Source organism: Musa acuminata, chromosome BXJ2-11 (genome assembly GCF_036884655.1).
Source record: "Musa acuminata AAA Group cultivar baxijiao chromosome BXJ2-11, Cavendish_Baxijiao_AAA, whole genome shotgun sequence".
NCBI lineage: Eukaryota > Viridiplantae > Streptophyta > Magnoliopsida > Zingiberales > Musaceae > Musa > Musa acuminata.
Genome location: NC_088348.1, coordinates 25,721,809 through 25,749,572, shown reverse-complemented (window position 1 = coordinate 25,749,572; position 27,764 = coordinate 25,721,809). Strand labels below are relative to the sequence as shown.

The following is a 27,764-nucleotide window of genomic DNA, read 5'->3' as shown; positions in this document are numbered from 1 at the left end:
CGCTTAGCAGTTCACCTAATTGCTTTTTGAGTTCTGCCAACTCTGGCGGGGGCATACGGTAGGGTGGTCTCGCTGGAGGCTTCACTCCTGGCTCCAGCTCAATGTTGTGATCCACGCTTCTTGCTTTAAAACTACGGATAAGACCACCGCTTAGCAGTTCACCTAACTGCTTTTTGAGTTCTGCCAACTCTAGCGGGGGCATGCGGTAGGGTGGTCTCGCTGGAGGCTTCACTCCTGGCTCCAGCTCAATGTTGTGATCCACGCTTCTGCATGACAAAAGTGTCTTCGGCAACTCGGGTAGCATAACGTCAGTGAACTCTTTTAGGACGTTCGCCACCACAGCAGGTTCATGAATGACCTTCTCATTGAGTGGCTCTAGCTTCATAGCAGCCACGAATGTTAATTCACGTTTTCGTACCTATTTCTTCATTTGTAATGCCAATATATGTTAGGGTTCCCTGGCTCCTCTCGGAGAGACGGGAACCACACAGGGGTCGTCACCTCCCATCACACATAGGGAGTTAAGGAACGACATTGGCACCAACTTCGTCGCGTGTATAAATTCAATTCCAAGAATCACTTGGAAGTCATCTAGTGGCACCGCCATCATGTTTGTGTTCCCGCTCCATGTTCCGATCTTGATGGGAACTCCCTTTGCTAACCCGGAGATTTGCTTGGCCTCCGAGTTCACCGCCTTCATTCGACTTGGGCTCTTCTCCAAGATCAGCCTAAGTCGCTTTGCTTCTCGATCGGTAATAAAGTTGTGGGTGGCGCCCGTGTCCACCATTACACGGGTCGTTTGGCCATTGAGCTTGATGTCTACGTACATCAGCTCACCACTTCCTGCTTTTTGTAGCCTTGTCTTCGTGTTCTCCCCCACTTGACCCCGCATGGTGTTTAACAAATGCATTGCTCCCATCCCGGGTCCTTGCGACTCCTCACCATCGCTGCTGGATTCAGAACTACTCGAACTAAGAGCGACAACCTTGCCTTTGTCCGATCTGGGGGGGGTGGATGGAAGCTGTTAAGCATTGAGTGCCTGTTTTTGTGGGCACTCCCTCACCATGTGCGGCCCTCCGTACAAGAAGCATCCGTCAGGTTTCGGGGCCTTGCCCTTCAGGCTTGGCTCTTTGTGGGAAGTCTTCTTCCTTTGTTCGTCCCCGAGCTCCTTCCCTCGAGAATATTTTGGAGGGCGATTGCCTAAAGGTTGTTTCCTTCTTCCCGGGTCTTCAGAGGAAACAAAGTCAGTGAGCCTTTCTGCGGCAGCAATTGCCCCGATCACATCGGCGACATTCCTTCGATGTAGTTCTTGTTGAGCCCATGGCTTCAAACCATCGAGGAAGCTGAACAGCTTATCCTTCTCGGACATATCCTGTATGTCCAGCATAGCGCAGAAAATTGGTTCATGTAGTCTCGAATGGAAGTACTCTGGCGGAGTTGTCTCAACTTCCTTCTTGCGACGAACTCTGTGTTCTCCAGTAGGAACTGAGTTCTCAACTCCCGCTTCAAGTCCTCCTATGTGTCAATTCGACACCGACCTTGTTGGATCTCCTCCTAACAGGTTCGCCACCAAAGTTTTGCATCTCCGTTCAGATACATTGTTGCTATATAAACTTTGGTTTCTTCAGAATTAGGCTTCGTAGCTCGAAAGTATTGTTCCATGTCGAACAGGAAATTCTCGAGCTCTTTGGCATCTCTGGCCCCTCCATAAACATGAGGCTCAGGTGCCCTCAAGTTTTGTGGCGGCGCAACGCGGGTGTTGCTTCCTCCCGCATTTAGTGCTCTTGTGAGCATGGTCACCCTTAAAGTGAGTTCCGTCATAACTTCCTGTAGGTGTTGCACGGAGTCTTTGGTGTCATTTGATAATCGGTCGACTAAGGCCTCAACCTTGTCGATCCTAGACTCTGCTTCTTCTTGCGAGCTCTCTACCCCAACATGCCTTCGTTGGCCATGGTAGAGTTCCTCCAAGCTCGCTTTAAGAATATCCAAGCGGGTTTCCGTCGTTATGAGTCTCTCCTTGTGACTCTTTTTTTTCCGTTGGCGCTCCAGATTACGATTCCTCCGCTCGCGGAGAGTAGCCAACTTCTCGCTCATCATGTTCGCTGCCGCGCTCCTCTTGAGCGGCTCCAACAACATGAGCGCAAGTGTGCACTTTCTGCCCACCTGCGGCTGCTTGGGGCAAGGTTCTGGCTTGCCCTGTCTTGCTTGATTAGCCACGATGCTTTGCCATGTCGAAGTTGCGAAGTTCCTTCGCTGCTCGCTCGAAGTGCTTGTCCGCTCTGATACCACAATGTCACGGACTTAGCTGGAATTGCCCAAGTCGTGAGGCACCATTGCGGTAAAGACGCGAACTTAGCTTGCGTTTCCTAAGTCACGAGGCACCCTTGCGGCAAAGACGCGAACTTAGCTTGCGTTTCCTAAGTCACGAGGCACCATTGCGGCAAAGACGTGAACTTAGCTTGCATTGCCTAAGTCGCGCTTCGCTCTTGCGATTTGTGTCTGCAAAGATCAACCCACTTGCAACCCCTCGCAGGTCCCGAAGGACCTGTAAAAGAGAAAGTTGATTTGTTCGAAGAACGAGCAACGGACAAGTCCCGACGCCTCGCGAAAAGGGAAAGCTTTACAAGCAATTCAGCGAGCACCTTGCGTGCACAAGAGAAAAGAGGGAGAGGAGGAAAACAAGGACTTTAGAGGGTTGAACGAACAACTGCAAGTCTACAAAAAGCTGCTCACCGAGTGCCGGGCGCAACAACAAGTTCCCATCAAGGTAACGTGCGAACTTGCAAAAGGTTGTTCAACGCCCGACACTATATAGAAGCCCCATCCCCCATGGTGCCACTCGGGTGGTTCCAGGGTGCTGAGATGGTTGATGTTTCGCGTGCAGCAGCGAGCTACAGAAAACAACCCGTGGCACGTAAAAACGGAGCTGTTTTGGGCTGTTTTGGGGCTGTTTTGCTCGGTTCGGTGAGCGGTCGCACTGTAGCGTTGCAACTTGTTCGAACTTACATTTTTACAAGCAAAAGGACTTAAAACCAAGCTAAAACTTGCTGCCAAGCAACTGTACATGTAGATGAGTTCATCGTTGAATGGAGTTGTTGCGGGTGCGCGATGATCGTTCGTGACAATTAGGAGGTGAATACGAATAGGGGTGGTCCGTGCATTGGTGCACGATTAGACCGTTACATACCATTTATTTCTTATTGGTCTAGGCGAAACGATTGTTCATGGCTGTAAGCAAAAGTTTTGATGTATGTAGATCTTGTGAAATAGTTGAATTTATTGAGATTTTATTATTTCGGCCATTTATTCCTTTTTGGCCTCCTAATGCAACAACAATGAGCTTTGAAATTGTTTTAACTTGAGGCATTATCACCTGTAGGTTCTTCGTTTTTTTTATACAAGTGGTGTATATGTTGAGAAATCTGGGGCGACATCATATGCACAGCGGAAGAACAAAAAAACAAACCCAGAGTTCTCGCAGAAAAGAAGGCTTCATCGTTATGCAAAAGTTAGTGCGCAAAAACCCGCGAAACCGAAAAATTGTGCGTAAGAGAATTACCTAGGGAGATCGTATATCCCTGAAAACCTGTAGATCTGTGGGAGAGGATGAAGCAGGTCAAATATCCTCCTCTCTAACGGTGATCCACACGGCATGAGCTACGAAAATGCTAATCAAATCGCTGTCCAAAACTCTTCCTCGCGTGCACTATGCAATCAAGAAGGGGCTGTCTTTTCTTGCTGTCCACACGCCCCAAATAGGGGCTGCAATATGAGGAGAGGGAGAGAGGAGAATATGAGGAGGCAACTAAAAAGAACCTCTAGCCTATGGGTCTTTGATTCCTTCCTATTTATAGAGATCCCTTGTCAACTTAATCGTAATGGATCCTACCATATTGGGTACTGGATCTTCATCCAACTACCCAAGCCTCTTAGATTAGTGGGTCTCTATCCAATAATCTCTTATTAGCTCTTATTGGATCTCATCCATAAGATCCAACAATTCAGGAGCTTATTAGATATCTAATAAGATAAGGGCTCCAACAAATCTCATATCCGAACCTCTACTCGTCGCAACGCCTACCATATGTGTGGGACCCTCTAGGCCCAATATTGAGTTGGCCGTAAGTCATACCTGTCAAAATTCCTTCCGGCTCTAATGAATTACTATCTCCATAATAATTAACTCGACTCATCGACTGTAGACGTACTAGACCACTATGTTGCAGTCCCCAGACGGTACATGAGAATTCAATCCTTTGGACATATTTATCCTCAGTTACTGTGTACCTCTAGTCCCTCATTTATCTAATATCTTAGAGACCGTATACCGGACATGGTGCTGTCAGGCCCATATAGTTTCTTCACGAGTCTCACTTTAATTGGATTCTCCCAGAGAACTCTTTCTCTCTCAATCCGAATGACCCTGACCAGGGATTTGTCTGAGCAAAAACACATGGGATATTCCTCTCATGACATCGAGAGCGGATGATCCTCTATCGACACTCAATAGCCCTTGTAAGGTTAGCTACCACTCCCAATGACCGGCTGTGCTAGATCTGGAACCTCCAGACCTATAAGTCCGGTATCAAAGAGTGGAGTACTCATACAGGACATCCCTGGTGTCTCAAGTCTAAGGACCAGATACACCATTGGGACGACGGAATCGCTGTTTGATAATAAGGCATCATCAACCATCCAACATTCCATGAGCGGATCAATCAGTGAACTCATTCTCTAATGAGCACCTGCATTATATCCCTATTGTCCCCACATGAGCAGCTATGAGATCAGCTGCATCCATTATATGGACAGGTATACAACACACCAGTCTGTCTGGTTATCTCGATGTCCTTCTCGAGTAACTTATTATCAAGATTATTTAGGATCCATGTTTAAAGGCGAACCGGTCTCAATATCATGATCTTATCATGATCTGATTTCCATTACACAGATCCATGAATATAATAATATATTCATACAACAGACAATATAAAATGATAAAATATCAAATAATAATAATAATAAGCAAAAAGATTGCGTATCAAGTCACACGTGTCATCACTCACGTGATTCGCTTGTAGGATACTTATGACTAGCAGTATATTCTCCATGTAGGGTATAAGATCATAAATCAGAAATGTCTATATTTGATTTTCTACCTTTTCTAAGTTCATACCTTGATTCTTCATTTGTTCTTATCGAGAAATTGTTGGTTCACATTATCCTAAACAAACACTATATGACCACGTTACATGTACAAATTCAATAAGTGGTTGTCAAAAACAAAAAAGATTAGTTGGTCACGTTTCAATTTTGTATTTATATATTCATCTCATTATTAATTCCCAATCATCCGTAGTATCTTTTAATGTTTAACTAGTATTTAGTCAATTATCCAGAACAATAAGAGAATAAATTGAATAGATTTCACAACCATTTTCTGAACTAAGATATTGAACAATTGGAATAGAAACTTGGATAATTGTCTGAATTGAGTATTGTATAAAGATTTTATTGACTAAGTTACACTGTTAACGACATAGTTATATTCTAAAATTTCACATGCTTAATCAACCAAGACATCCGGCACCTTTCACTTGCTCTCGTGGGAGGGGAACAAATGTTACAAGAAAAACCTATCATAGATAATAGGAGAACTCACACATTCTTTATTAGCAGAGAAATGGTACTCAGGTACACCGTACTGTGACATATTAACCAGTATGGGCGGTACATATCGATCTAATAGGAGACTGGTATGGGTGGTATATATCGGTTTGTCGGTACATCCCACCGTACCATGTGTGGATATATCAATAAATACTGTACTGATAGCCTTTCGGTACACCTATACGAACCAATAAGGTGGACCATGAATGGTACTATGGGGAAACACATGAACTACATGGATATATGGTTTGGATCTGATATGGGAATGATTTAAGCTTCACTCTAAACATAGACATTAGACTAATTAAACATTTGGATTTGATGTGGGAATGAACAGGTTTCATTTGAAACCAGGAGATTTATAGTTGTAGTGTGCAACATTTTCATGTTATTAATTTCATTATGATGTTCAAGTGTGGACACTTTAGGCTTTATGCTTTTTACCGTAAAACTATTGCCAAAGCCAAAACAACCTAGTCATTGATTTGAGTTCTTTGTGTTTGTTCATGATTTTCACTAATCCATAAAGAATCCATAAGTGTTGTTTAGGTAGCAGGTGAATAAGTTGTTATATGAGTTTCACCATATATGTAATGGGTGATTAGTCCAATTTACATACACTTCTCAATACAAAAACAGAAAACACAGATAAACAATTAGCGTGAAGAGAGCATACCTTGAACTTTGAAGTTAAAACAGCATATGCTCATGACAACAATAGGTCGAAGAAAAGATTTAAAAACCAGTTGGATGAGTCTGCACTGATTAATATTTACCAGTTCAACTAAAAAACATAACACAGACATAGTCCAGTAAGAAACAAGGGTTATTGTCTAGTAACCCTTAATAAACCACCCTTGACATTCAGGGGTACTGGATAGGAAGTCTTAACACTGATATTCACATCCTTCTTTTAAGTTTTTGATGACAACTAGTCCTCTTTTTTTTTTTCTTTTTTTTCCTTCCATTGATCCTCTCTCTCCCTATTTTCCTCTTGATGATTTCACTCTTCCCTCCTCTCCTTCCACTGCCTCATCATGTCACCTCGGCATCCACTGTGCTATGTTAAGGGCCTAAGACATCCTCTTCTTATATGCCTCCTCTTCATCCTGCTGCTGCTCCACCACTTCTGTTCTGCCACCTTCTCTTCCTCCTTTTCCTCTGCCCTTCCTCCTCCCACCTCTTTTATCCCTCTTTCTGTTCGATCTGTGCCGACCCGTATGTTAGCATCCTGTGTGGTACAACATTAAACCTGTATTGATCCAGCTAATGACTGATATGGTCTTGGACAGAAAAATAAGGCTGCATTAAATGCTAGAAAAGAAATGAGCGATCTTGGCTTAATTTGTATTACCTAGAAAGTATGATAACTTTTCATTTCACTGTGGATGAAAAATAATATTTCCATCTTTGCTGGGGATGATCTGATATTAACCTGTTCATAAGCATTGGCAAGCATCCATAGCAATCATGTCACACTTGCTATTCCCTTGTATACTTTGTTCTAATAATGGGGGGGGGGGAAAATCCATTGGTGTCCTATATGTTTCTTGCATATGAATTATTTTGCAGTCTCTCTGTTGATGAGTGATAGGTTCTTAGATCTGATGTGGTGAGCTGTGTATAACAATTTAATTGCATATGAAACTGAGCTTTCCAAACAAAAGCTGTATCTGCTTTTTCCTTGCCCATCCTTGAACATAATTGATCACTTCTCTTTGTATATAATGAAGGTCAATACCCCAGCGTCCCATTCACAATTCATTGAAGCCCCTTCTATTTAACTTTACTTGTGTCAGAGGACTCAGAGCTCAAGCATAATTCAAGAGAATCAATGTCATGTTATATCACTTTATACTTATTGGTGTGCCTTTAATGTAGTTCAAGACTATATTCTTCTGAATGAGGGATGATTGTGGTGATGATTTCAATATTGTTGTGGTAGCTAGAATTGCTTATATAAGTTATTTGGTGTTACTTTGGTCTAATTTATGATTGTTTTAAGTAGAGGACTACTGTGTAGTTGTGTTAATGTTCTGTTTCATGATTCCATAACTAGGAATATAAGGTGATACTATTTCTTCGACTTCAACATATTGATAACAACAGGCAGCGGCCTGACCAATTCACTGTGCTAGTTAGAGGAGTTCCACTTTGTATTGAACACAAGGCTTATGGATGCTGTGTAGACCACTTCTTCTCCAAGCATCATCCATTCACATATCAATCATACAAAATAGTCCATGATGGGAAATGCATTAGAAAGCTACTGGTAAGCTATTACTCAATATGCTAGAATTTTGAATCTTACCTATTATGCTCTGCATTGCATACTATATATACATATGATGCATTTTGCTCCTACCATTTGTCTCTGTTTCATATCTATTTGTATTTTCTTTTGTTATTCTATCTGTTCTAATGACTAAACTACCTTTCTGGTTTCATCTATAAGATGTTACTTATGATCTTATTGCTGATAAGATTGTTGTTACATGGACATTTTATTTTCTATGAGCCTTTCTGAATCCTCTTTTTGCCAGAAAAAATTCTGACCTTGCATATCATTTTTTGCTCAAAATTTCTTTTGATTAGAGTAGATTGCTTGTCAGACATCATGAGTACATTTGAGTTATTGCTCGCATAAAGTTCTCTACACAGCTCTGCACTGTATGAGGGGGTCAGGCTACATTCTAACAATGTTAGAAAAAGTAATGCAGTTATGATATTGCCACAGACTTAGAGTCAAGATTAGTACATCTTATTTAATGTTTTTGAGATTTTTCTGTACCATTTTCTTATAGAAGTTAATATTTTGCAGAAATTGGCATATTCACTTCAACACAAAATTAAGGATTTGCATAGAAAAGCTGTTGAGAAACCCATGAAGTGGTTGTGTCTTTGTGATACATTTTGGTCACATATTGGAGACCCAAAGATTCATGAGGAAAGTCTTCAGGAAGTACGCCAAAGAATACATCTGCTACAACATGAAAATATCATCAACAAAAAGGTACTAACTACTATTCAATTCTTCTATTCATGAATGAAACCAAAGATTAATGAATGGAAATGTGCAGTAGAAATTTGAACTTTGAAGTAATGTCATGTTATACAATTGCTTTAGTAATGAATGGAAATATTGGATCATTGGGGGCTACAAAAATTGAAGCATGTGCCATATATCTTTTTTGCTGACTTCAATATATCATCTGTCTACTGATTGGTTCCTTTCTATTGTTGCCTATTACATATTGTTGGATGGAAGTAGTTACACTGTGCTAGTACTAACACTTGTGAGTTTGAGATGCATGGTTGCATTAATAACCTTTTTGTTAAAAGAAGCTAAATAATAAACAAGCAAGATTAAATTTACTTGGATGGGCTCATGGGCATCAGTGATGAACATATTCTTTCGATAGACCATTTTAAAGTGATGATTTTAATATAGACATATTCTTTCCCACGTTTCTTTTCTAAAAGTGGTTAGTATTCTCAGTTTTGGACTTTTAGGATTTCACTACCTATTGTATAGGAGAGAAGGACCATCGTATCGTGTCAACCGGTGGCATAGGTCCATGGGTGAACCAATATATACCGGTCAATACTGACATACTGATAGTTTCTGAAAAAAAAAAAAGCCAGAAATTCACAAAAAAAAAGTTTAAGGTTTTTATCCTAATTTAATGATATTTTTATTATATTTAATTAAGAATAGTATATATTTGAGGCATAAATAAATGTATAAGGCCATGATTAACCCTAAATACCCTGAATTTGGGCCTAAATGTAAGACAATAGACCTAATTAGGACTAACGCAAGAAAATGATCTTAATCATGTTTAATCTTTATAAAAATTCCATTAGATCCTATGTTTGAATCCCTCTTTTATCCTAATCAATAGCTTGATTACCATTAATCACCAATTAGGAACTTTAATCACATGTGAGAGTGTGAGAAAGAGTGAGAATAAGAGTGAGCAAAAGAGAGGAGCATGAGAGGATTTAAAGTCCCAAAAGAGGCCCCAATGGTCAGTTTGATCATTGGGGTTAAACTTGATCCGATTTGGGTTGGTATCGATCAAATTTCAATCGATACTGACCCATATCGGTCAATATATCACTCAGCCAATACTTGACCCTTTTCTTACTGTCCTGGTTGGTCAACATACATAAGTGTCAGTTTGTGGACCAATAAGTTACACCCATTTTGTACTGTTTCAAACAGTACGTCAAACATTGAAAGAAAATACCTTTCCTAAATAGGTAATACCTAGGTTTAAAATCTCCATCTAGTGCTGATACTGGTTCGTGGCTAGACTAGTACAAATCAATGTATCAACTCTTGGTATGGGTCAATGCCATTAGGAAAGAGATGAAGAGAAGAGGGAGAAGGAGAAGGGGAAGGAGGAGGGGGAGAAGCAGAAGGAGAAGAGGCAATGGCAGATTAGGAGGAAGAGGAGGCAAAGGAGGAGAAAACACTGGATAAGAGATGAAGGAGAAGGCAAAAAGGCGTTAGAAGGATGAGGTGGTGATCTAGATGAGGAGGAAGCGGTGACATGGTGGTGCAGAGGAGGGGATTGAGACATAAGGGATGTGGCATAGGAGGGTTGAGAGAGTGGTGAGAGAAAGAGAGAAAGGACAGAAAAAAAAAAAAACAATTGTGACAACTATCAAAAATAAATAAAACTAACAGTACTGATAACAAACAATAAGCAAACTTACTCCTTAATATCATTTAGCTACAGGAGAGGAAGCAGGGGAGGACGAGGAGAAGGAGAAGAGGAGGTGGATTAGGACGAGGAGGTATAGGAGGATTAGCAGAGGAGAAAGTGGAGGATAAGGAGGAGAAGACAGAGGCGGCGCTAAGAGGATCAGATGGTAACCCAGAGGAGCCAATGTAGCTTTTTCATCTTCATAATTCTTGGTAGATTCAAATACTCATAGTACTGCTCGGTATGGACTGGTATTTAACAGTCCAATGGCTAATCAGTACGTGGACTGGGCAACTTCTGAATTAAAGATCCTGGTTAAAACTCTTGGAAAATCTTGGAGCAGCACATCAGTTTCTTAATACCAACTTTAGGCCACCGGTGGTCGCCCTGGAACCAACAAATGAAACAAAAGAAAATTCTCTCTTAAATTTGCAAGGGAACTCACTGTTTATTACTTACCCAGTACCACAGATTTAGATCTAAAGTAAGGACCCAAATAAGCTGCACTAATACCTTATTTTAAGTTCAAGTAATCTCATGTCTAATGTATTGCTCCTTCTTTAATGAGCTAGGATCACTAAAATGTCTATAAAGGCTGAATTGTGTTGCATTTTGGCTGCATCAAAATATTGTTTTTCTGCCTTTTGTTGACCAACTTATATGGCGTAGCTTGTTGCACAAGTACATTGAGTCTTGCAGTGTGATGTGACAAGTTTTAGAAGAGACCTTATGATAATTTGAGAACTTAATGTCTATTTTTTTTGCTACATAGATGTCTGTATTTTAATTTAAATCTACAGCATGCATTTTTTACAAGTAATCTGGTCAACCTTAAAATATGAGTTCTTTTAGGTTTTTGAGATCTTGTCATATTTTCCAGGAATTACCTGTTGCCTTCGTCTCATTTAAGTCTCGATGTGGTGCTGCTTTTGCTGCACAGACACAGCAGCACATGCATCCACTATTATGGACCACAGAAGCTGCACCAGAGCCAAGAGATGTCATATGGAAAAATTTAGCTATCCCTTGTCATCTTTTGGCACTATACAGAACTGGAATTTTCATTGCAGCACTTTTACTCACAGTTTTCTTTGCCTTGCCTGTGACAGCAGTTCAAGGAATCGCTCAATTTGAAAACTTAAAGAAGTGGTTCCCTCCTGCCAGAGCTGTACAGATAATGTAAGTGGTTCTTTGTTCTAGTTTCTCATTAAAGTTTGTTCGTCTTTGTTGTTGATTCTGTCTGTCAGCTAGAAAAAGCCAATTTTTCTAGTGAATAAATGTTGTTAATATTGTTAACTGTTGGGGTTGGTAAGTATTTTTAGAGTTCTAAGAGTATTCAAATTATTTGGATGAATCCTAACTCGATTCAAACTTCTTGGAAGATTAAGATTAGAATTAGGGATTCAAGTAGGAAGATGAGTCCTCGGTGAATTAGCTTTTGTTGTTATAAATACGTTGTGTAGGTTGAGGCAGAGCAAGATGTGAGAAAATACATTGGGTGCACCTAAGTTTTCTGAAGAGGGTGAGAGAAAAGGTATGAGAAATTATTCAGAATTTATGTGGAGGGCTGTACAAGCTGATTTATGCTTGATTGAGGTTAATTCAAGGGTACTTGTAATTGAACTCACATGATGAAAAATTAGATATTTTCTTTATATATAAGCAAAGGGTGTCAAAATCTTATATTGGCTTTTTAGTATATTTTTTATTAATGATCTCTATAATCTTTGTTTGGTTTTGGAAATCTTCTCCCCGATGAAGTGGTATCAAGTCCAAAAGATCTTGTGATTAGAGTTTCAATAAGGATGACTGATGAAGATTGAGAGGAGTTTGAGGCAAAGTATATTCTCTTCGGGAGGGTGGACAAAATACTCACCAAGGGAAGATTGTTGGGGTTAGCAAGTACTTTCGGAGTTCTAAGAGGTTTCAAATTCGTGGATAAAACCTAATTTGATTCAAACTTCTTGAAAGATAAAGATTAGGATTAGAGATTCAAGTCTGAAGATAAGTTCTTAGTGAATTAGGATTTGTTGTTATATATACATTATGTATATGAGTATATCTAGGTCTTGATTGGGAGTTAGATATAAGAAAATAGTTAGAGAAAATACTTTGTTTCTATTTATGGTTTTTAGGGAAGAAAAGGTGAAGCATGAAGAGAGACATTGCTGAATGTCTCCAAATGTTTAGTGTGCCAATAGGTAAATGTTGGAATAAAAAACCTGTTGGGAAATTACAAGACTTGCCTATACCTGAATGGAAATGGGAACACACGACTATCGACTTTGTGTCAGGTCTATCTAGAACCCAACGAGAGTGTGACACTATTTGGGTGATAGTTGATTGCCTAACAAAGTCAGCACACTTCCTTCTGATAAAAAAGAATTACTCTTTAATCCAATTAGCAGAATTATATGTCAAAGGGATTATTCGATACCATGGGGTACTGGTCAGTATCATTTCAGATCGGGATCCTAGATTCACTTCGAGATGATGACGTAGCTTGCAAAAGGCATTGGGAACATAAATTTAGGACAACCTTTCACCCCCTAGACATATGGATAGTCTAAGAAAACTATACAGACACTAGAAGATCTTCTTAGAGCTTGTTCTATGGATTCTAGTGGTAGCTGGGAGCCTGGGATGAACATCTACGTTTGGTAGAATTAACTAATTCTCTAGACTTTAAATGGTTCCTTTTGAAGCATTATATGCGAGAAGATATCAATCTTCCATTTATTGGGATGATGTGGGAGAAAGAAAATTGTTCAATCGATTCAGCAAAGAGATATGAAAATTGTTCAACCCTCAAATGAAATAAAGAGGTGTGAAAATTGTTTAGTCGATAAGTCAAAGATTGCTAACAACCCAAAGTCAACAAAAGACTTATGTTGATTGGAAAAGGTGAGATTTGGAATTCAAAATAAGCGATCATGTTTTTCTTAAAGTGTCACCAACAAAACGGGTGATAAATATTTTGGAATTAAAGATTATTTAAGATTGAATGAGAATAGATCATGATTGTTAATCATATTCTTATATAATTAACTTGAAATTATGATATAAATCAATTATTATTAAATTCATTAAATATTGATGAATCTTTTTTAATGGTTTTTTATTGTTATTTAAATTTTTGTATTTGAATTGGTGTACTAAAGCATTGCATGATATATGCCCACATGATTACTGATATTTACTGAGGACGCTCAAACTCTCGGGATGGACAACTTTCCAACAACAATGGAACGGGTCCATGTCACACTCCCATTGAGGTAGTATCTCTCACTAGCCACAAGTGGAGATATGTCTCTCATAGCCATAGTAGGAGATCGTTAGTCGCCATGTCTAGTGGCCTGTTAAATCACCGAAAGGATTCACTGTACCAGTACTGATTTGCCTGCTCAATATCAAGGACCAATGTCTTCAGTAAACATTAGTAATCATGTGGGCACATATTATAAAATGCTTTAGTACACCATTTAAATCCAAAAATTCAGATAACAATGAGAAACAACTAAAAAAGATTCATCAATATTTAATGAATCTAATAAAAAATTATTTATATCATAATTTTAAGTTAATCATATAAGAACATGATTACCAATCATTATTTAGTATTATCTGATCTCAGAAAATGTTAAGTTCAAATAATGGCATATATCATATGAAAAGGTAGGTTAGTTATGATATATAGATTTAATTTGAATCCAACTAAAGGTCTAAGGTTTGAATTATGGTAAGGGCATCTAATTTTTATTTTGTTTTTATATAGACCCGAACCTAGCTTGGGTTGGGTTCACAGATTTGGGCTACCTTACGTGTTAATTGGGCTGATTAAATTATCAATTTTTGACTAATCAATTTGACATCGTAAAATTAACCAATTGATATCATAACATTATAACTAAATAACAACATTAATCAATAGAATAATAAATAATAAAATAACAGAATAATAAATACTACCTAATTTTCTCTCTCTTATTTTCTTATCTTGCTGTTTTATTAAGGGTATACATGTCTTTTTATAGGGTGATGAGGTAGTGGAAATTTTGAAGGCAGTGATGAGAAGTGGTGAAAGGTTGAGGAGGTGGAAGAGGAAAGGATGTGTATGGAAAGTATAATTTTACATTTTAATCATTGAGAACATTAATTACAAGTAGGTCCCTAGACAATTGTCAAATTAAAACTTTACATTAGTGTCCTCGGTGTCAAAAATGGCATTTTTACATTTTAGTCCCTTAGATGCCTATAATTATAAGTATATATAAATCTTTTTATTTACTGATAGGTAAGGGATAACCTGGCAAACACTTGGCAGACACATCAGACGTTATATGACGACACGTGGTTTATAGACCGATCCTTTTGAGACCCACCAATCGAATGTGGCCGATCCTTTTATGCATTTTTTGATATTGGTTATTTGAAGTTTTAAACTGCCACCACGCCATTGTTTGTTTTGTTTAAATTTAAAGATAACCTATCGTCGTTCATGTATATGATTGTTTTCTTAAAGAATCTGTCTGTTGACGATGAAAATCATTCACACAGATTGTGCAGTTTATTTTCATTTTCAGCTTGTTATTTTGTTTCCTTTCTCTATCTTTATCCTTTCTGCTTTTCTCTTGTTTCCCTTCTTCTTTATATCTGTCCTTTTCACTCTTTTGCCACATCTTCTGATGCTTCAAATTTATCGAGTCCATAAGGATGTTCATTAAGGAGAATGAAATTCTTAATTTCTAACCTTGTATGATCAAATATCCACTCAACTTGTGGCGCCTGCATCTGTTCATTTAGTAGAAGGAAATTTATGAATAAATTTACTATGTTAGTTTCATTGACTTTCCTTTCTCCTTCTTTTCGGCATAACTTTTATGTCGTTTAACTATTAAACAAACGTATATTCTATTGAATTGTAGACCAGGGTTGAGCTCTTTCCTGACTGGCTATCTTCCAAGTGTGATTCTTAATAGCTTCATATATGTCATTCCCTATGCAATGGTCTATATGGCCTCATTAGAGGGTTATATTTCTCAGAGCAGAAAAGAAATGAGAGCTTGTAGCATGGTCTTCTATTTCTTGGTTGGGAATGTTTTCTTCTTAAGCTTGTTATCAGGGTCATTACTGCAACAAATTGGAGAGTCATTCACTCATCCAAAGGATTTTCCTAGTCATCTTGCAAGTGCTGTTTCAGCTCAGGTAGCTTTTAAAATTAACAGTTATTAAACTATATTCAAAACAATATCAATTTAGCTGCATGGGTTGATGAGATGCTGCTCTTTCTTTTTATTTACTAGAAATATTTGCAAGGTTCCATATTGATTTGGAATCTAGTTAGTATGATAACTATATGCTAAGAAAAAATATTATGAAGTGAATATGGATGCAGAAATATTGTTAGCTGACCAATTAAAATTGGCATGCCATAGATCCATTAAAATGAAGATCTCAAAAATGTGAATTTATAGTTCTGAAGTCATAGTTCCAGTATAAGTATCTCACTGATGATTAAAAACATACCTTATGGAAGAAATTTCATTATATATGCCAAGGATTAAAATCTAGGTCTAGTTTCGACACGATGTGGGTCAATGATGGTATGGTACTGTGCCAATCGGACTAGTTCCACCCTATTAAAATTGCAAAAAATAAATATTTGTTTTGTTTAGTTTAATAATGAATTAAAATGTTTTAAAGTCTCTAGCAAATCATGTATTAGGAGAACATATGAAAAATGCCTTGTAAAGTTAGTAGTGAGGACACATGATACATTTATTTGACATTATAGACAAGTAAAAAATTAAAATTATATATGTCATGCATTATTAATGTTCTATTACCATGCTTTTTAATATCGTCTGGTATGATGCAACATTTATTGGTCTAATAATCTATCACTACGTGAGCCAGAGTAAACTGGGTGATTTAAGCTCGCTTTAAAACATGTCGCCCTGAACAGGGACTTGGTATAGGCTTGTACCAGGTGATAAGCTTATCCTCCTTAATATGACTACCCAATTAGCCATTGGGTAGCCCTTGGGGCCTTGTATCAAGACTCGCCATGCCAACCACATTGGCATCACCTTCTTCCCCCCCCCCCAACTATTCGTTGCCCTTTTTGTCACCACTGTCATTGGTCTCTTCATGAAAATTACCATGCCACATCCCACCTAGCCTCCCCTCTTGTACCAGTTTGTATGGTATGGACTATAAACTCATATTGACGTATAGTGTAGCTTGGTGTACCATACTAATTTGATTGATAACCATTATAAAATGTAGTATTACTAACGTTAACTTAATTGATAACCAATGGTACATTAGTTTCTAGATCAGGTTTTTAATCCTTGGTTTGCCAAGCGAGATCCATGAATGACATTTTTGCTTCATAAGAAATTATATTTCTTTTCTTATGTAGGCTGTGAAAGCTGTTCATCAGACATCGAGAATAATCATGGTTCATAACTTCATATCCTTAAAAGAAATCAATTTGGAAAATTTTGAAATTCTGCCTTGATTTCTTTCAAATTAAGAGTTTTTTCCCCAACATTTGATTGTACTAAAACGTAGTAAATATTTCAGTTCCTTCGAAGCCTGAATAAGAATGTTACTATTTGCAAAGCAAGGGTTGAAACCTTTTCGATTGTAAGGCTTTTGTTCTCACCTACCATAGACTTGATAAGTTAGCAAGTGTGAGAATGGTAGTAACCTAACCTATTTGCCATCAAAGCACTGTTAAGTGTTAACTATGTGTAACATGTCTTTTTTAGGCCTATTCTTTTGTTCATGGTTTCTGAAGGAGCAGTCAGCGAGATGATCTTGTGGTTATTGTATTTTTCTTGCAGTCGGATTTCTTTATTACATACATTTTGACAGATGGATTATCGGGATTTTCGTTGGAAATTCTGCAGCTTGGTTTGGTTACTTGGCATGTTGTGAGGACCTGTTTGTTTGGTCAAAGCATAGAGAATGATTCTTATCTTTTTGGGTTCCCTTACTACAGAGTTATTCCAATAGTTTCACTTGCAATATTGATCGGGATGGTGTATGCTGTCATTTCACCGCTGTTGCTTCCTTTCCTTATCATTTATTTCTTACTTGGTTATGCAGTTTATGTAAATCAGGTATGCTGTCTTTCCGAATATTTCCAAAAAGATGGCAACATATTTCCTGCTAGTAACCATCGGTACTGTGAATGCAATTGTTGCATCGCCTTTAATTCTTTATGTTTTCATATACTTTCTACATTGTTATACAGTATTTGAGTTAGCTCTTTGCTAGTCTTTTCATTCTTTTAGACTTTTCGTAAGGTATGACAATATTTGGCATCATGTTTGTGTTTATGCACATTTGCTCACATTGATAATCAGTTTTACTTTACAAAAAGTCATGTTCTTGCACCTCTTTCGAAGAGTCCTTAAGAAGATACACATCCTAGTACTTTCTTATACATGAGTGATATTTAGTTTTAATGCACTGCAAATATCTTTTTTAGTCCTTGTTATCAAAGATTCAGATAGATTGTTATCCATGCTCTTGATACAGCCACATTCTGCATTTGTCATTCTGGTGTGAGGATATATCTCGAGGCCTGTTTTCGAGACTCTTCATCAGAAATTATGGCCTATCTGAAGGTCTGTTGGTGGTCCATATGAATTGAAGCAGCCCCTTACTATGTTTAACATCTAAACTGTAACGTGCTGCTTCAGATGTACATTAAATAAAAAGTTGCAAATTGTTAGGATTATCATGAGTCAGTTTTGATACATTTCTATGAAGGAAGGAAAAAGTCAGAATTTTTTTTCTTCAACTCTGATCGATTTGGACCAAGTTTTGAATTGTGCATTTGTTTGATCAAAGTGTGAAATTTGTTGGATTTGTTAAGGGGGAATTCATAGTCAACCATGTCAACATTTCCATCATTATCTCCATATGATCTACTTAAATTTACACAACAATTGATGAGTGCGCCAATATTTTGGAAGCAGTGTAGATCTTGAATGGGGTTTGATACTAAATTTATAGGAGCATCACTTCTATCGTTTTCTATCGTTTACATTGAATGCCTTCTTTCTATTAAGGGGAGAAAGAGATAGAGGGAGATGAGATAAATTAAGGGGAGACAAAGAAGATGAGAGAATAAAGAAAAACTAGAGAAAATTCTCTTTAGATTAGTTGAGACTTGCTTTAGGAGCTACATCCATGATATATAGACTGCCAGGAGTGGGGACTTCTGTAACCTATTTAAGTATTCACACTATTTCGAAAATATTCCCTCAGGTGATGGCTTATTGACCTTGCCAACTTCTCCTGGCATTCGTGGGTGTTCGGCCATAACCAAGGGGTTGACAGCTGGTCGGCTCTCACTGTTGAATGCTGTCTATCTGCATTACAAAAGGGGTTTAAATCCTTGTCTCTTCCTTTTTGGTGAGATTGAATGGATTAGGACTAATATGAGAAATGGATTAACCTGAACTACTACAACTAGGAATGATCTCATTAACTTGTCAAACGTCGACCAAAGTGGATCTAATTTCTGCATGAGTTATAATAGACATCCATGAAGAAGTCCAAGCATGCTCAACTTGCTGAGGAGGTGCTATAGGGTTTGACTCTTGCTTCCTGGATGCTCTGGGTAGTTTATACCGATATGCAAGATTTCCATAGCCTAATTGGGAAATTGCTGGGTCATCACAAAGAATTTATAATTGTGCCAGTGGGTAGAATAGTTAATAAGGGTACATGATTTTATGAATAGTAAATACCAGTTAGTTTACACTACTACATGCAAGGTAAAGATCTTTCTGTGCTAATAGTCCCATTGTTGTCTACTTGGGTGACACTATATGACATTACTGTTCTATTCTCCTCATAACTACCACAAGTATCATGGAGAAGTACATATCAACGAGTATTATTAAACAAACTCCTGAGACAGAGATGTATTACATCATCTAATTGTAATGAGTTACTAATAATAATCAATTGCTTATTGACTATCATGGATTTAGTGGTAATTTATGGTTGTGGTCTCATCACTCTTTGTATGGTTTGTTGGGGTTACATTTGTCTAATTCATTGGTATCTGTAATCTGTATATTTAATTTTGGATACTCCCCTTGCAGATGCAAGATGTGTATGATATCACTTATGATACATGTGGACAGTACTGGCCACACATTCATCACTATCTGTTCATCACCATTATTCTCATGCAAATTACCATGATTGGTATCTTTGGTTTGAAGTCTAAGCCGGGAGCTTCAGTTTCCACCATTTTACTCCTACTCATGACTATATTGTTCAATGAGTATTGCAAAATTCGATTTGTGCCGACATTTTGTCATTGCCCGATCAAGGTATTTTACATTAATGGTTATAGTGATGTCATCTTCCTGTTTAACTAACTTGAGCAATAACCATTGGTGGTTATATTCCAGTAAGTTTGATGCCAATCGTGCTCTTTATCCACTAGGGGTGTGTTATTTATTGTAAGTTGCAAACTTGTCAAGTTAGTCATCATTCATCCCCTTTTCTGGGAGACCAATGATATTTAGATTGGTGTGGCTCATATTCTAGCACCACTCCAGGTGAAGTACTATGGCTTGTCCAGCAATCAGATGCTCTGTTTATTTTTCCTGGCAATACTGTTAGATGATTTCTGGTGCATCATCTCCTTGTTTTTTATTATGTTTGTGCATTTCATTACTTTTTCGATTCACTTTGAAATTGATGAAAACGTCCCCTCCAAGACAAGGTGGCTAATTGCCAAGGTTTTTCTTTATTGTTAAGATGTTTCTTTTCTTTTCCCAAAATTTTGGCCGATCAATCAGTAATTACTTTGTTGTACCCTGTTCTTCCGAACTAGAAGATGTTGATGTGAACATGAAAGTAATATTAGTTCAAGATCTTGGTAGCATCAACTTGTTTCTAGCATAAAATTTATTATCCATGTTTTCGGTACGTGGACCCGACTGTTACCGGTTCGAGTGTACTGTAACAGTACTATAGTACTCGATACATCTGGGTGTACCACTCGATATACCGTATCGTACCGGTACCGAGCCCAGGTCGAAATACCGGTACGATACGGTATTGCGAACCTTGCTTCTTCCCCTTGTGTTCTTATGAGACCATTCCTCATTCCTATCACAAGTCCTCGTAGGAAACTTGGCTTGTTTTCTTTGAAAAGCTAAATTTCACAAATCTACTAGGCCGTCTGCTGCATACTGTCTTTCTCTCTCCATTTAAGCAATCATCTTATACCAATTAATGAGCATTCTCACCTGAGTTTTCATTTGCTGATAAAAACTGCTATGATCCATGTGAACTGGCTCCTTATTCGTTTCTGCTTGATCAATATGCGATTTGTCTTCAGGACAATTTAATTTATCTTCTAACATAAACGGAAAATGATTTATCTCCATTGGAAATATTTGACAGAATATGACACGAATATAATCCGATTTACTACACTGTTTGGTTTGTGTGCATGCAATCTTATGGTACTTGTGCATGTACCTTACCATATTATATGGGTGTTCCAACGCAACTACTATCTGGTTGCACTAAAGCAGCTTCGGGTGATGGTTATCCTGACATGTGGTCTGCATTCTCAGGTTGCGAAGGAGAATGATGATTGTGATGAAGGGGAAGGTGAGCTCCAAGCCAACCAGGAGATTGCAATCGATGCTTACCACCCTCCTTGGATGCGCCCTGTGAGCTTTGCGGGAGATGCGGCTTACATGAAGCCCCTGGTTTCGTACTCTTGATGTTTTTGTTCCTTATCGCATTTCTTTTGGTCGTTCACAATAACTGCATGTTCTTTTTGGTAGGATTCTCTCATATATTTACTTATGGAACGGCACCAAGTGTTTGCTTCAAGATGATCAAAATCTAGATTTATCCTATTTGATTCGGTTTTACCTATTCACCAACTGGCATTCTAATTTCTGCTTTTGATTTGGTCAAAATGTTTTTATTATTATTATTTATTTGTTGAGGGAGGTGAATGGTTGAGATGCCGGATGAAATGGGTCCGGCGAGCCCACCGCCGGTCGTACAGCAGTGGGATGCAGACACGTCGACTCCATAGGAACCCACCCCTGATCACCGTCCGTTGACGCCGCAGCCCTCATGGCCAACCTCGCCGACGACTTCTCGCCGCCGTCGTCCTCGTCGCCGTCCTCGTCTTCCTCCTCTGCCGCCTCCCTTTTCAAGAAGCCTTCCTCCTTCCTCCGCTCGTTCAGCTACCACCACCGCCACCCCGCCTCAAAGACCTCCTATAAGCGCTTCGCCGATGAGCCGAAGCGCCCCAAGGTAATCCTCTATTCTACCTCACTCCGCGGCGTCCGGCGCACCTTCGCGGACTGCTGCGCCGTCCGCGCTATCCTGCGCGGCTTCCACGTCGCCGTGGACGAGCGCGACGTCTCCATGGACGTCTCGTACCGCTGCGAGCTGCAGCGCTTGCTCGGAAAGGGCCCGCCGTTCTCGCTGCCCCAGGTGTTCATCGGGAACAGGTGGCTCGGAGGGGCCGACGAGGTCCGGCAGTGGCATGACGCCGGTGAGCTCGGGAGAATGCTCGAGGGGGTCGTGGCTCAGGACCCTGCTTTCGTCTGCGGCGGCTGTGGCGGTGTGCGTTTCGTGCTGTGCTCAACCTGCCATGGTAGCCGGAAGGTGTTCGTCCAGGAGGAAGGCAGCGTGCGACGTTGCGACGCGTGCAACGAGAATGGATTGTTACGGTGCCCTCATTGCTGTTCATGAATTCCGCCACTCGTAATTGGGCAACGACGGAGGGCTTCTTCTGATTCCGTTCCATCTTCTTTCGGATGGAATCAGTGGGTCGCTCGAGAGGAATCGTGCCAATTAAGATGTAGCTCGATGGTGTAGTTGAAATGCCATGTGTTTGTTTTATTGGATGGTTGAATGTAGCTCGACAATGTTCTATGAGATGTGGTCTTCTAAGATACTTGACAATTAAGAGAGGTGTGTTTAATTCATTAAACTGAGCCCAATACGTACATGTTGCAATTTATTCAGCCTTCGCAGTAAAAAGAAGACGCAACAAAGTTTTACCTCTTGAAAGGTCAACAAACAAATGCATGCAGCTAGGAACTCGCATGTAGATGATGTATCCTTTGAAGGTTTAAGCTTGTAGATGTAGTAATAATGGTGATCAAAAAATTTAAAACAAGTGGTCCTATAATTCAAAACTTGTACTCGTTATATATTTCCGTGAGGGAAGCTTTAATCCTACAGTTTAGCTATAATTCCTATAGTTTACACTTATTATGTAAATCAAACATGATTCATTTAGTTATAATCTCTACAGTTTCAATGTTTTCTTTTCATCCACTTTACGTCCCAAAAAAAAAAAGTCAGCATTGGCATAAAGAAAATTAATCCTGTCACACCTAACTAGTTTTTATTCACATTTCTTTTTACTAATATTAGTTCATCCTCGAATAAAATATTAAGATATTACATATCTTATGCATATCATATAGATTCCTCTGAATGTATAGTTTTACTTTTTTATGCATATAAAATTTTATTTTAATTTTTAGAAAATGTCCTTGATTTTAAGAAATTTTGGTAGAACATTCTCATTTTCGAAATTTTTTGTACAATACATTTTTTTATATAAAAAAATATTTTACCCTTGCATCTTCACCCATGGTCGCTTGCACTTTCGTCGATGGCCACCTTCATCCTAATCGCTTGCACCTTTGCATAGGTCGATTGTATTTAGGTCATTAGTCTCCTACGCCTCTACCATTAGTCATCTTAAGCTTGAGCCCTTAAGCGATGACGAAGACGACGAAAGAGAGGACATGATGGTTGATATCGAATGGGTCCGAGGCCTTTGCCTTCTTTGGTTGAGATCTTTGACTTTATAAGAGGTGACGAAGGTTACCCCACTATTTAGGGGTCGATGCATAAAGGTAGTTAATGGTGGGTCCGAGATCTTTGGATTATGCCACGAGCGAAAAACCTAAGGGCAAAATCATTTTTTTACGAAAAAAACGCTTTGCAAAGATTTTTTTTTTTTTAAGGGAGTGCCCTACGATTATTTATCAAAACTAGATTTTTTTTTCAAAAATATATCCTAAAGATATTATATATATATTACTTAATTATAATAAGAAACCACTGATAGGAAGCAGCAATATCTGCATTAGGTTCTGCGATCGATGTAGACAGCCTATGAAGTGTGCAGTTGTCAGAGGCGCATGCATGCTACATGGATGCGTTGTCCTATCCCACCATCTCATCATTCATAGAACAATAATAACATATATGCATGAAGATACAGTTGGTGGCGTCTCTGATTCGGTCTCTATTTTTATACGAGCATAAACGATGGAGACAGCCGAGAGCAGATGGGATGGCATGGAATATTGTCATCCAAATGCTTTTATCACCTGCACTCATCTTGAGGTAATTGGATAAAGACGAATGCGTTGGCGTTTCACGGAGCGAGGGAGAGAGGAAGAGCGAGAGATGGATGGGTGGTGGCTTTGCTTGGGATCCAATTCAATGATAGAGTAAAGCCTTCGGATCTTCGCTTTCCGAGAGGTGAGATTTTGGTGGGTTGGAAGGTGGTGTTTCACTGCTGGATGCCGGAAGACGTGCGAAGGTGAAGAGAAGAGAAGACAAGAGACCGTCTCGACCAAACAAGACGCCAACTTCGGCTTATTCTACACCCGGTTCCTGTCATCTTCATCGCTCGCTAAGAGCGTGGCGGTGTCGTCGGAAGAAAGGAAGACAACAATGGCTGTCGCTGCGGAGGAGGCACAGTTTCATGTACTTGCTGTGGATGACAGCCTCATTGACAGGAAGCTCATCGAGAGGCTCCTCAAGACCTCATCATCCTGCCAAGGTAACGACGACACTCCTTGATAGAGTGGAGCGAAGGGGGTGGGATCTAAAGGCATGTGTTGGTGCTTCAGTTACGACGGTGGATTCCGGGAGCAAGGCTCTGCAAATGTTGGGTCTGAGAGAGGATGAGGAAAGCACATCACCTGTACCAGCAGATAAGAACGTGAGATCTATAGATGATCCCTTGATTGTTTGCGGCATGGATTTCCTTATCCTGATGAGATTTAGATGGTGGTTTTGGTTGTAGAAGATTGAGGTGAACTTGGTCATGACAGATTATTGTATGCCTGGGATGACAGGGTATGATCTGCTCAAGAAGATTAAGGTGATAATGATGGCTGTTCGATCTCTCTCTTCCTAACTATGTTTCAATGTTTTTATGAGTTTGCATTGGTGTCAGGGATCATCATCCTTGAAGAACATTCCAGTTGTGATCATGTCCTCTGAGAATGTGCCATCCTGGACCACCAGGTAAAAAACATGAATCGACTGCTCGTTTACTACAGGGACTCTATTCTATCAAGTTCTTGCATGAGTTATATCACCATAAAAATGACTAGGAAGATTCAAGTGCGGATATTGACCATTACATGTCGGAATCAAGAAAACTGCATCATATCCTTCCCATTAGATGTCGGAACTCGACGAAGGGAAAGCTCAGAATCTTTCTATCTTCCTCTCCTTGTAATTGCTAGACTTGCTTAATATTCTGGAGTTGATGCAATCCATAAAGTGGAAGTGTTTCGATGTGCCCCTACCAAACAGATGCTTGGAGGGAGGAGCAGAGGAGTTCTTCCTCAAACCAATAAAACTCTCAGACATGACGAGGCTCATACCTTATCTGCCAAAGGGGAAGTTGCAAGACCAACAGCGAGAAAGCAGCAACGACAACAATTACAGCAACAAAAGCAAGGATTTTTGCCTGAGAAGACAAGGCCGAGACTCTCCGGTAATAGCTTGACGGAGTGGCAAAAGAGAGTGTGTGTCTATATATATATATATATATATATATTCTAATTTGAATCAATTGTCATGATTTAAAAAAATAAATTAATTTATGTTGTAATAGTTTATGATGGTGTTCAATATGGATATATTAGAAGTTTTGAATTGATTGTCCTATTTGAGAATTAAAATCAAATAAAATTAAATTTGATTTTACAATGCGTATATTTTGATGTCATCTAAAAAAAGAGATCTTTATGTGATTTACAAAATCATCATCTTTAGATCCATTATCAATCTAAAAGAGATATTGTAATCCCTTAACTAAATCGTCTATTGAGAGTTTCTCTCGTAAACATCCCCTAATGAATCATATTTTAATATGACTTCCTTTCTATTGATCAATATATTTTATCAAAATCTAATTAGTTACGTTACATATCTTATCTAATTATAAAGGATCATAAAAATCTAACAAACTAATATATAATTAATCAAAATCAAATTAGAAATTAGCAACGACATAAAAGAATTTATGACTTTTTTTTGGGAAAAATCGTCAATGATATATGAAAAAAATAATAAAATATAAAAATTAATAATTTCCGGTCGAAAAACTGTTGAAATGAATTTTTGCCTATTAAAAAACACTTGCTTTTGAAACTTTTTAACATCGAGAATCGGAACTCTTATAACCTTAATTATTACGAGTTGCAAGTCGTTACTTGTTGTTCTTTGTGTCGTTATTTGTTGACCTAAGTGAGAGTAGGTGAGATTATTTGTAGTTGGGGATCTTTTGTCCCGCTTTAACTCTTTGTAGTAAATAGAGACCTTTTGCCATAAATTATCATAAAGATCGATTAAACATAAGATGAATGTATATAAAAAATATTGATATGTTCTTTAATCATTTTAATATTTTACATCGTATAATGTTTAACCCCATGCATGATAATTTAAATCAGCTTCAATTTAGACTTAGTGAATTAAAAAAACACAAATCTATCATTATATGTGTTCATTAAAGTTGTTGTTACATAGGGCCTAAGTTCAAGTCCAAACATGATATGTTATTTGATGTAATAGAAATTTCTTCTAATTTTTAAAAAATATCTACTTAAAAAAAAGAGACTAAACACAAAGAATTTAATGTGAATGGTGTTATTGGTAAAAATGACAAATGGTAAAAGAAAAAATAAAAATGAAGGGCATAAATAAATGCCTTTAATGATAAAATAAAATTGTATAAATTGGAAGGTTTAGAACTTAAATAACTCCATTAGGATTGTTTTCTTATGTGATGTTATGATTTTTCTAAAGTCAATTTTAAAATGTTCCTCCGTTTATTTTGTAATACCCGACTTATTATTGGGCCGACAACCCATATTCAACCCAAGGTGGGCTTTATCAGCCCACAGCTCACCCCTTATTAATCCAATCCTAATTTATATTATATTAGGGGGGTGTGGTGGCTATAAAAAGAGGTAGAAAAAGGCAACAACGTGGTAGTTTATTGCAGCTATGGGATTCCAAAGAAAATGAGGAGAACAAGACAGAAAATGAAGAGAAAGAAAGGGAAGAAGACAATGACAACACAGAGAGAGTATTCTCAATCATATAGTAGAGCTTTCATCTCAGATTAGATCAGATCTACAGTAAATTCTTACTATGATTACTTGGGGAGAATTATGGAGGATTTAGATATTGTATCATAGTTATTTTCTTGTGATTGTTGCTAGGGTTTTGGACAAGAGATTGAGATTTATATATTCATTATTCTTATAGTGGATTATCTCTAGTTTGCTTCATAGTTTTTATCCTTTACATTGGAGGGGTTTTCCACGTATATCTCGGAATTGTATTTGATTGTGATTTCATTTAATTCCGTTGTGTGTTATAGTCTGGTAGTATTTATTCATATACAAAAATTTTATTTCATTTTATATCCCCTCAACTATCTTAATCTTTTAATTTTGAGGAGAACTCTGACATAAATTATGATTTCATTAATTTTAACTACTTCTAAATCAAATTTAAATAGATTCACGTTCAAACCCTATAATTGATAGGGTATAGAGTAATCCTTGGCTTCGGTCTCGAGGGTTGGATGGTTTTTCTAGAAAATATTTATTTTCTCAAATAATATTTTCTCTTTTTTTTTAATATAGTATCCTTAATTTAGAAAATATTCAAATTATCCCTCATAAGTTTCGATCTATTTTTGACATGACATAATATTTTGATAATCATAATAAAAGATACTTTAAAAGCTACTTATAATAAACATTATAAATAAATTAAATACAATTAAAATATAATAAAAAATTGATGATATATCATATTACGAAATAAAATAAATATTTATGATAGTTTAAAAATAACATCACTTAAATAAAAAAAATTAATTGATCATAATGTGATGATCACCATAATAAAAATACGGTAAACAAATCAAATAATAATAATAATAATAATAATATAATTAATTAATTAATTAAGAGATAATTAATTTATTTTTTAAATTAAAAAAATAAAAAAAATAAAAAA

The 27,764-nt window shown here is 38.0% G+C and overlaps 3 protein-coding genes across 6 annotated transcripts in view; all 3 read left to right on the top strand.

Annotated features, from left to right (window-relative positions):
• LOC135627323 (CSC1-like protein At3g54510) overlaps positions 1-21,324 on the top strand; it is a 36,802-nt gene extending 15,478 nt beyond the window's left edge. Inside the window, exons 4-10 of the mRNA XM_065133380.1 lie at positions 7,730-7,942; positions 8,492-8,683; positions 11,266-11,564; positions 15,311-15,590; positions 17,237-17,515; positions 19,517-19,750; positions 21,011-21,324. Coding sequence (XP_064989452.1) covers positions 7,730-7,942; positions 8,492-8,683; positions 11,266-11,564; positions 15,311-15,590; positions 17,237-17,515; positions 19,517-19,750; positions 21,011-21,163 — 1,650 coding nt within the window. The 3' untranslated portion in view covers positions 21,164-21,324. The remainder of the gene's footprint in view (positions 1-7,729; positions 7,943-8,491; positions 8,684-11,265; positions 11,565-15,310; positions 15,591-17,236; positions 17,516-19,516; positions 19,751-21,010) is intronic.
• A 62-nt stretch (positions 21,325-21,386) lies between these two features.
• Positions 21,387-22,303, top strand: LOC135627324 (uncharacterized protein At5g39865-like). The gene has a single exon (XM_065133381.1). It carries the CDS (start codon positions 21,528-21,530, stop codon positions 22,152-22,154), a length of 627 nt encoding a protein of 208 aa, XP_064989453.1. The 5' UTR covers positions 21,387-21,527; the 3' UTR covers positions 22,155-22,303.
• A 1,450-nt stretch (positions 22,304-23,753) lies between these two features.
• On the top strand, positions 23,754-25,382 carry LOC135627636 (two-component response regulator ORR9-like). Of its 4 annotated transcripts, none has more exons than XM_065133767.1 (5): positions 23,763-24,273; positions 24,344-24,435; positions 24,523-24,597; positions 24,673-24,743; positions 25,038-25,382. In XM_065133767.1, the coding sequence occupies exons 1-5, from the start codon at positions 24,165-24,167 to the stop codon at positions 25,231-25,233; spliced, it is 543 nt and encodes a 180-aa protein (XP_064989839.1). In that variant the 5' UTR covers positions 23,763-24,164; the 3' UTR covers positions 25,234-25,382. The 4 variants fall into 4 exon arrangements, with proteins under 4 accessions (XP_064989836.1, XP_064989835.1, XP_064989839.1 ...); XM_065133766.1 differs by having other exon boundaries at positions 23,766-24,273; positions 24,520-24,597; XM_065133764.1 differs by having other exon boundaries at positions 23,754-24,435.
• Positions 25,383-27,764: the final 2,382 nt, after the last annotated feature.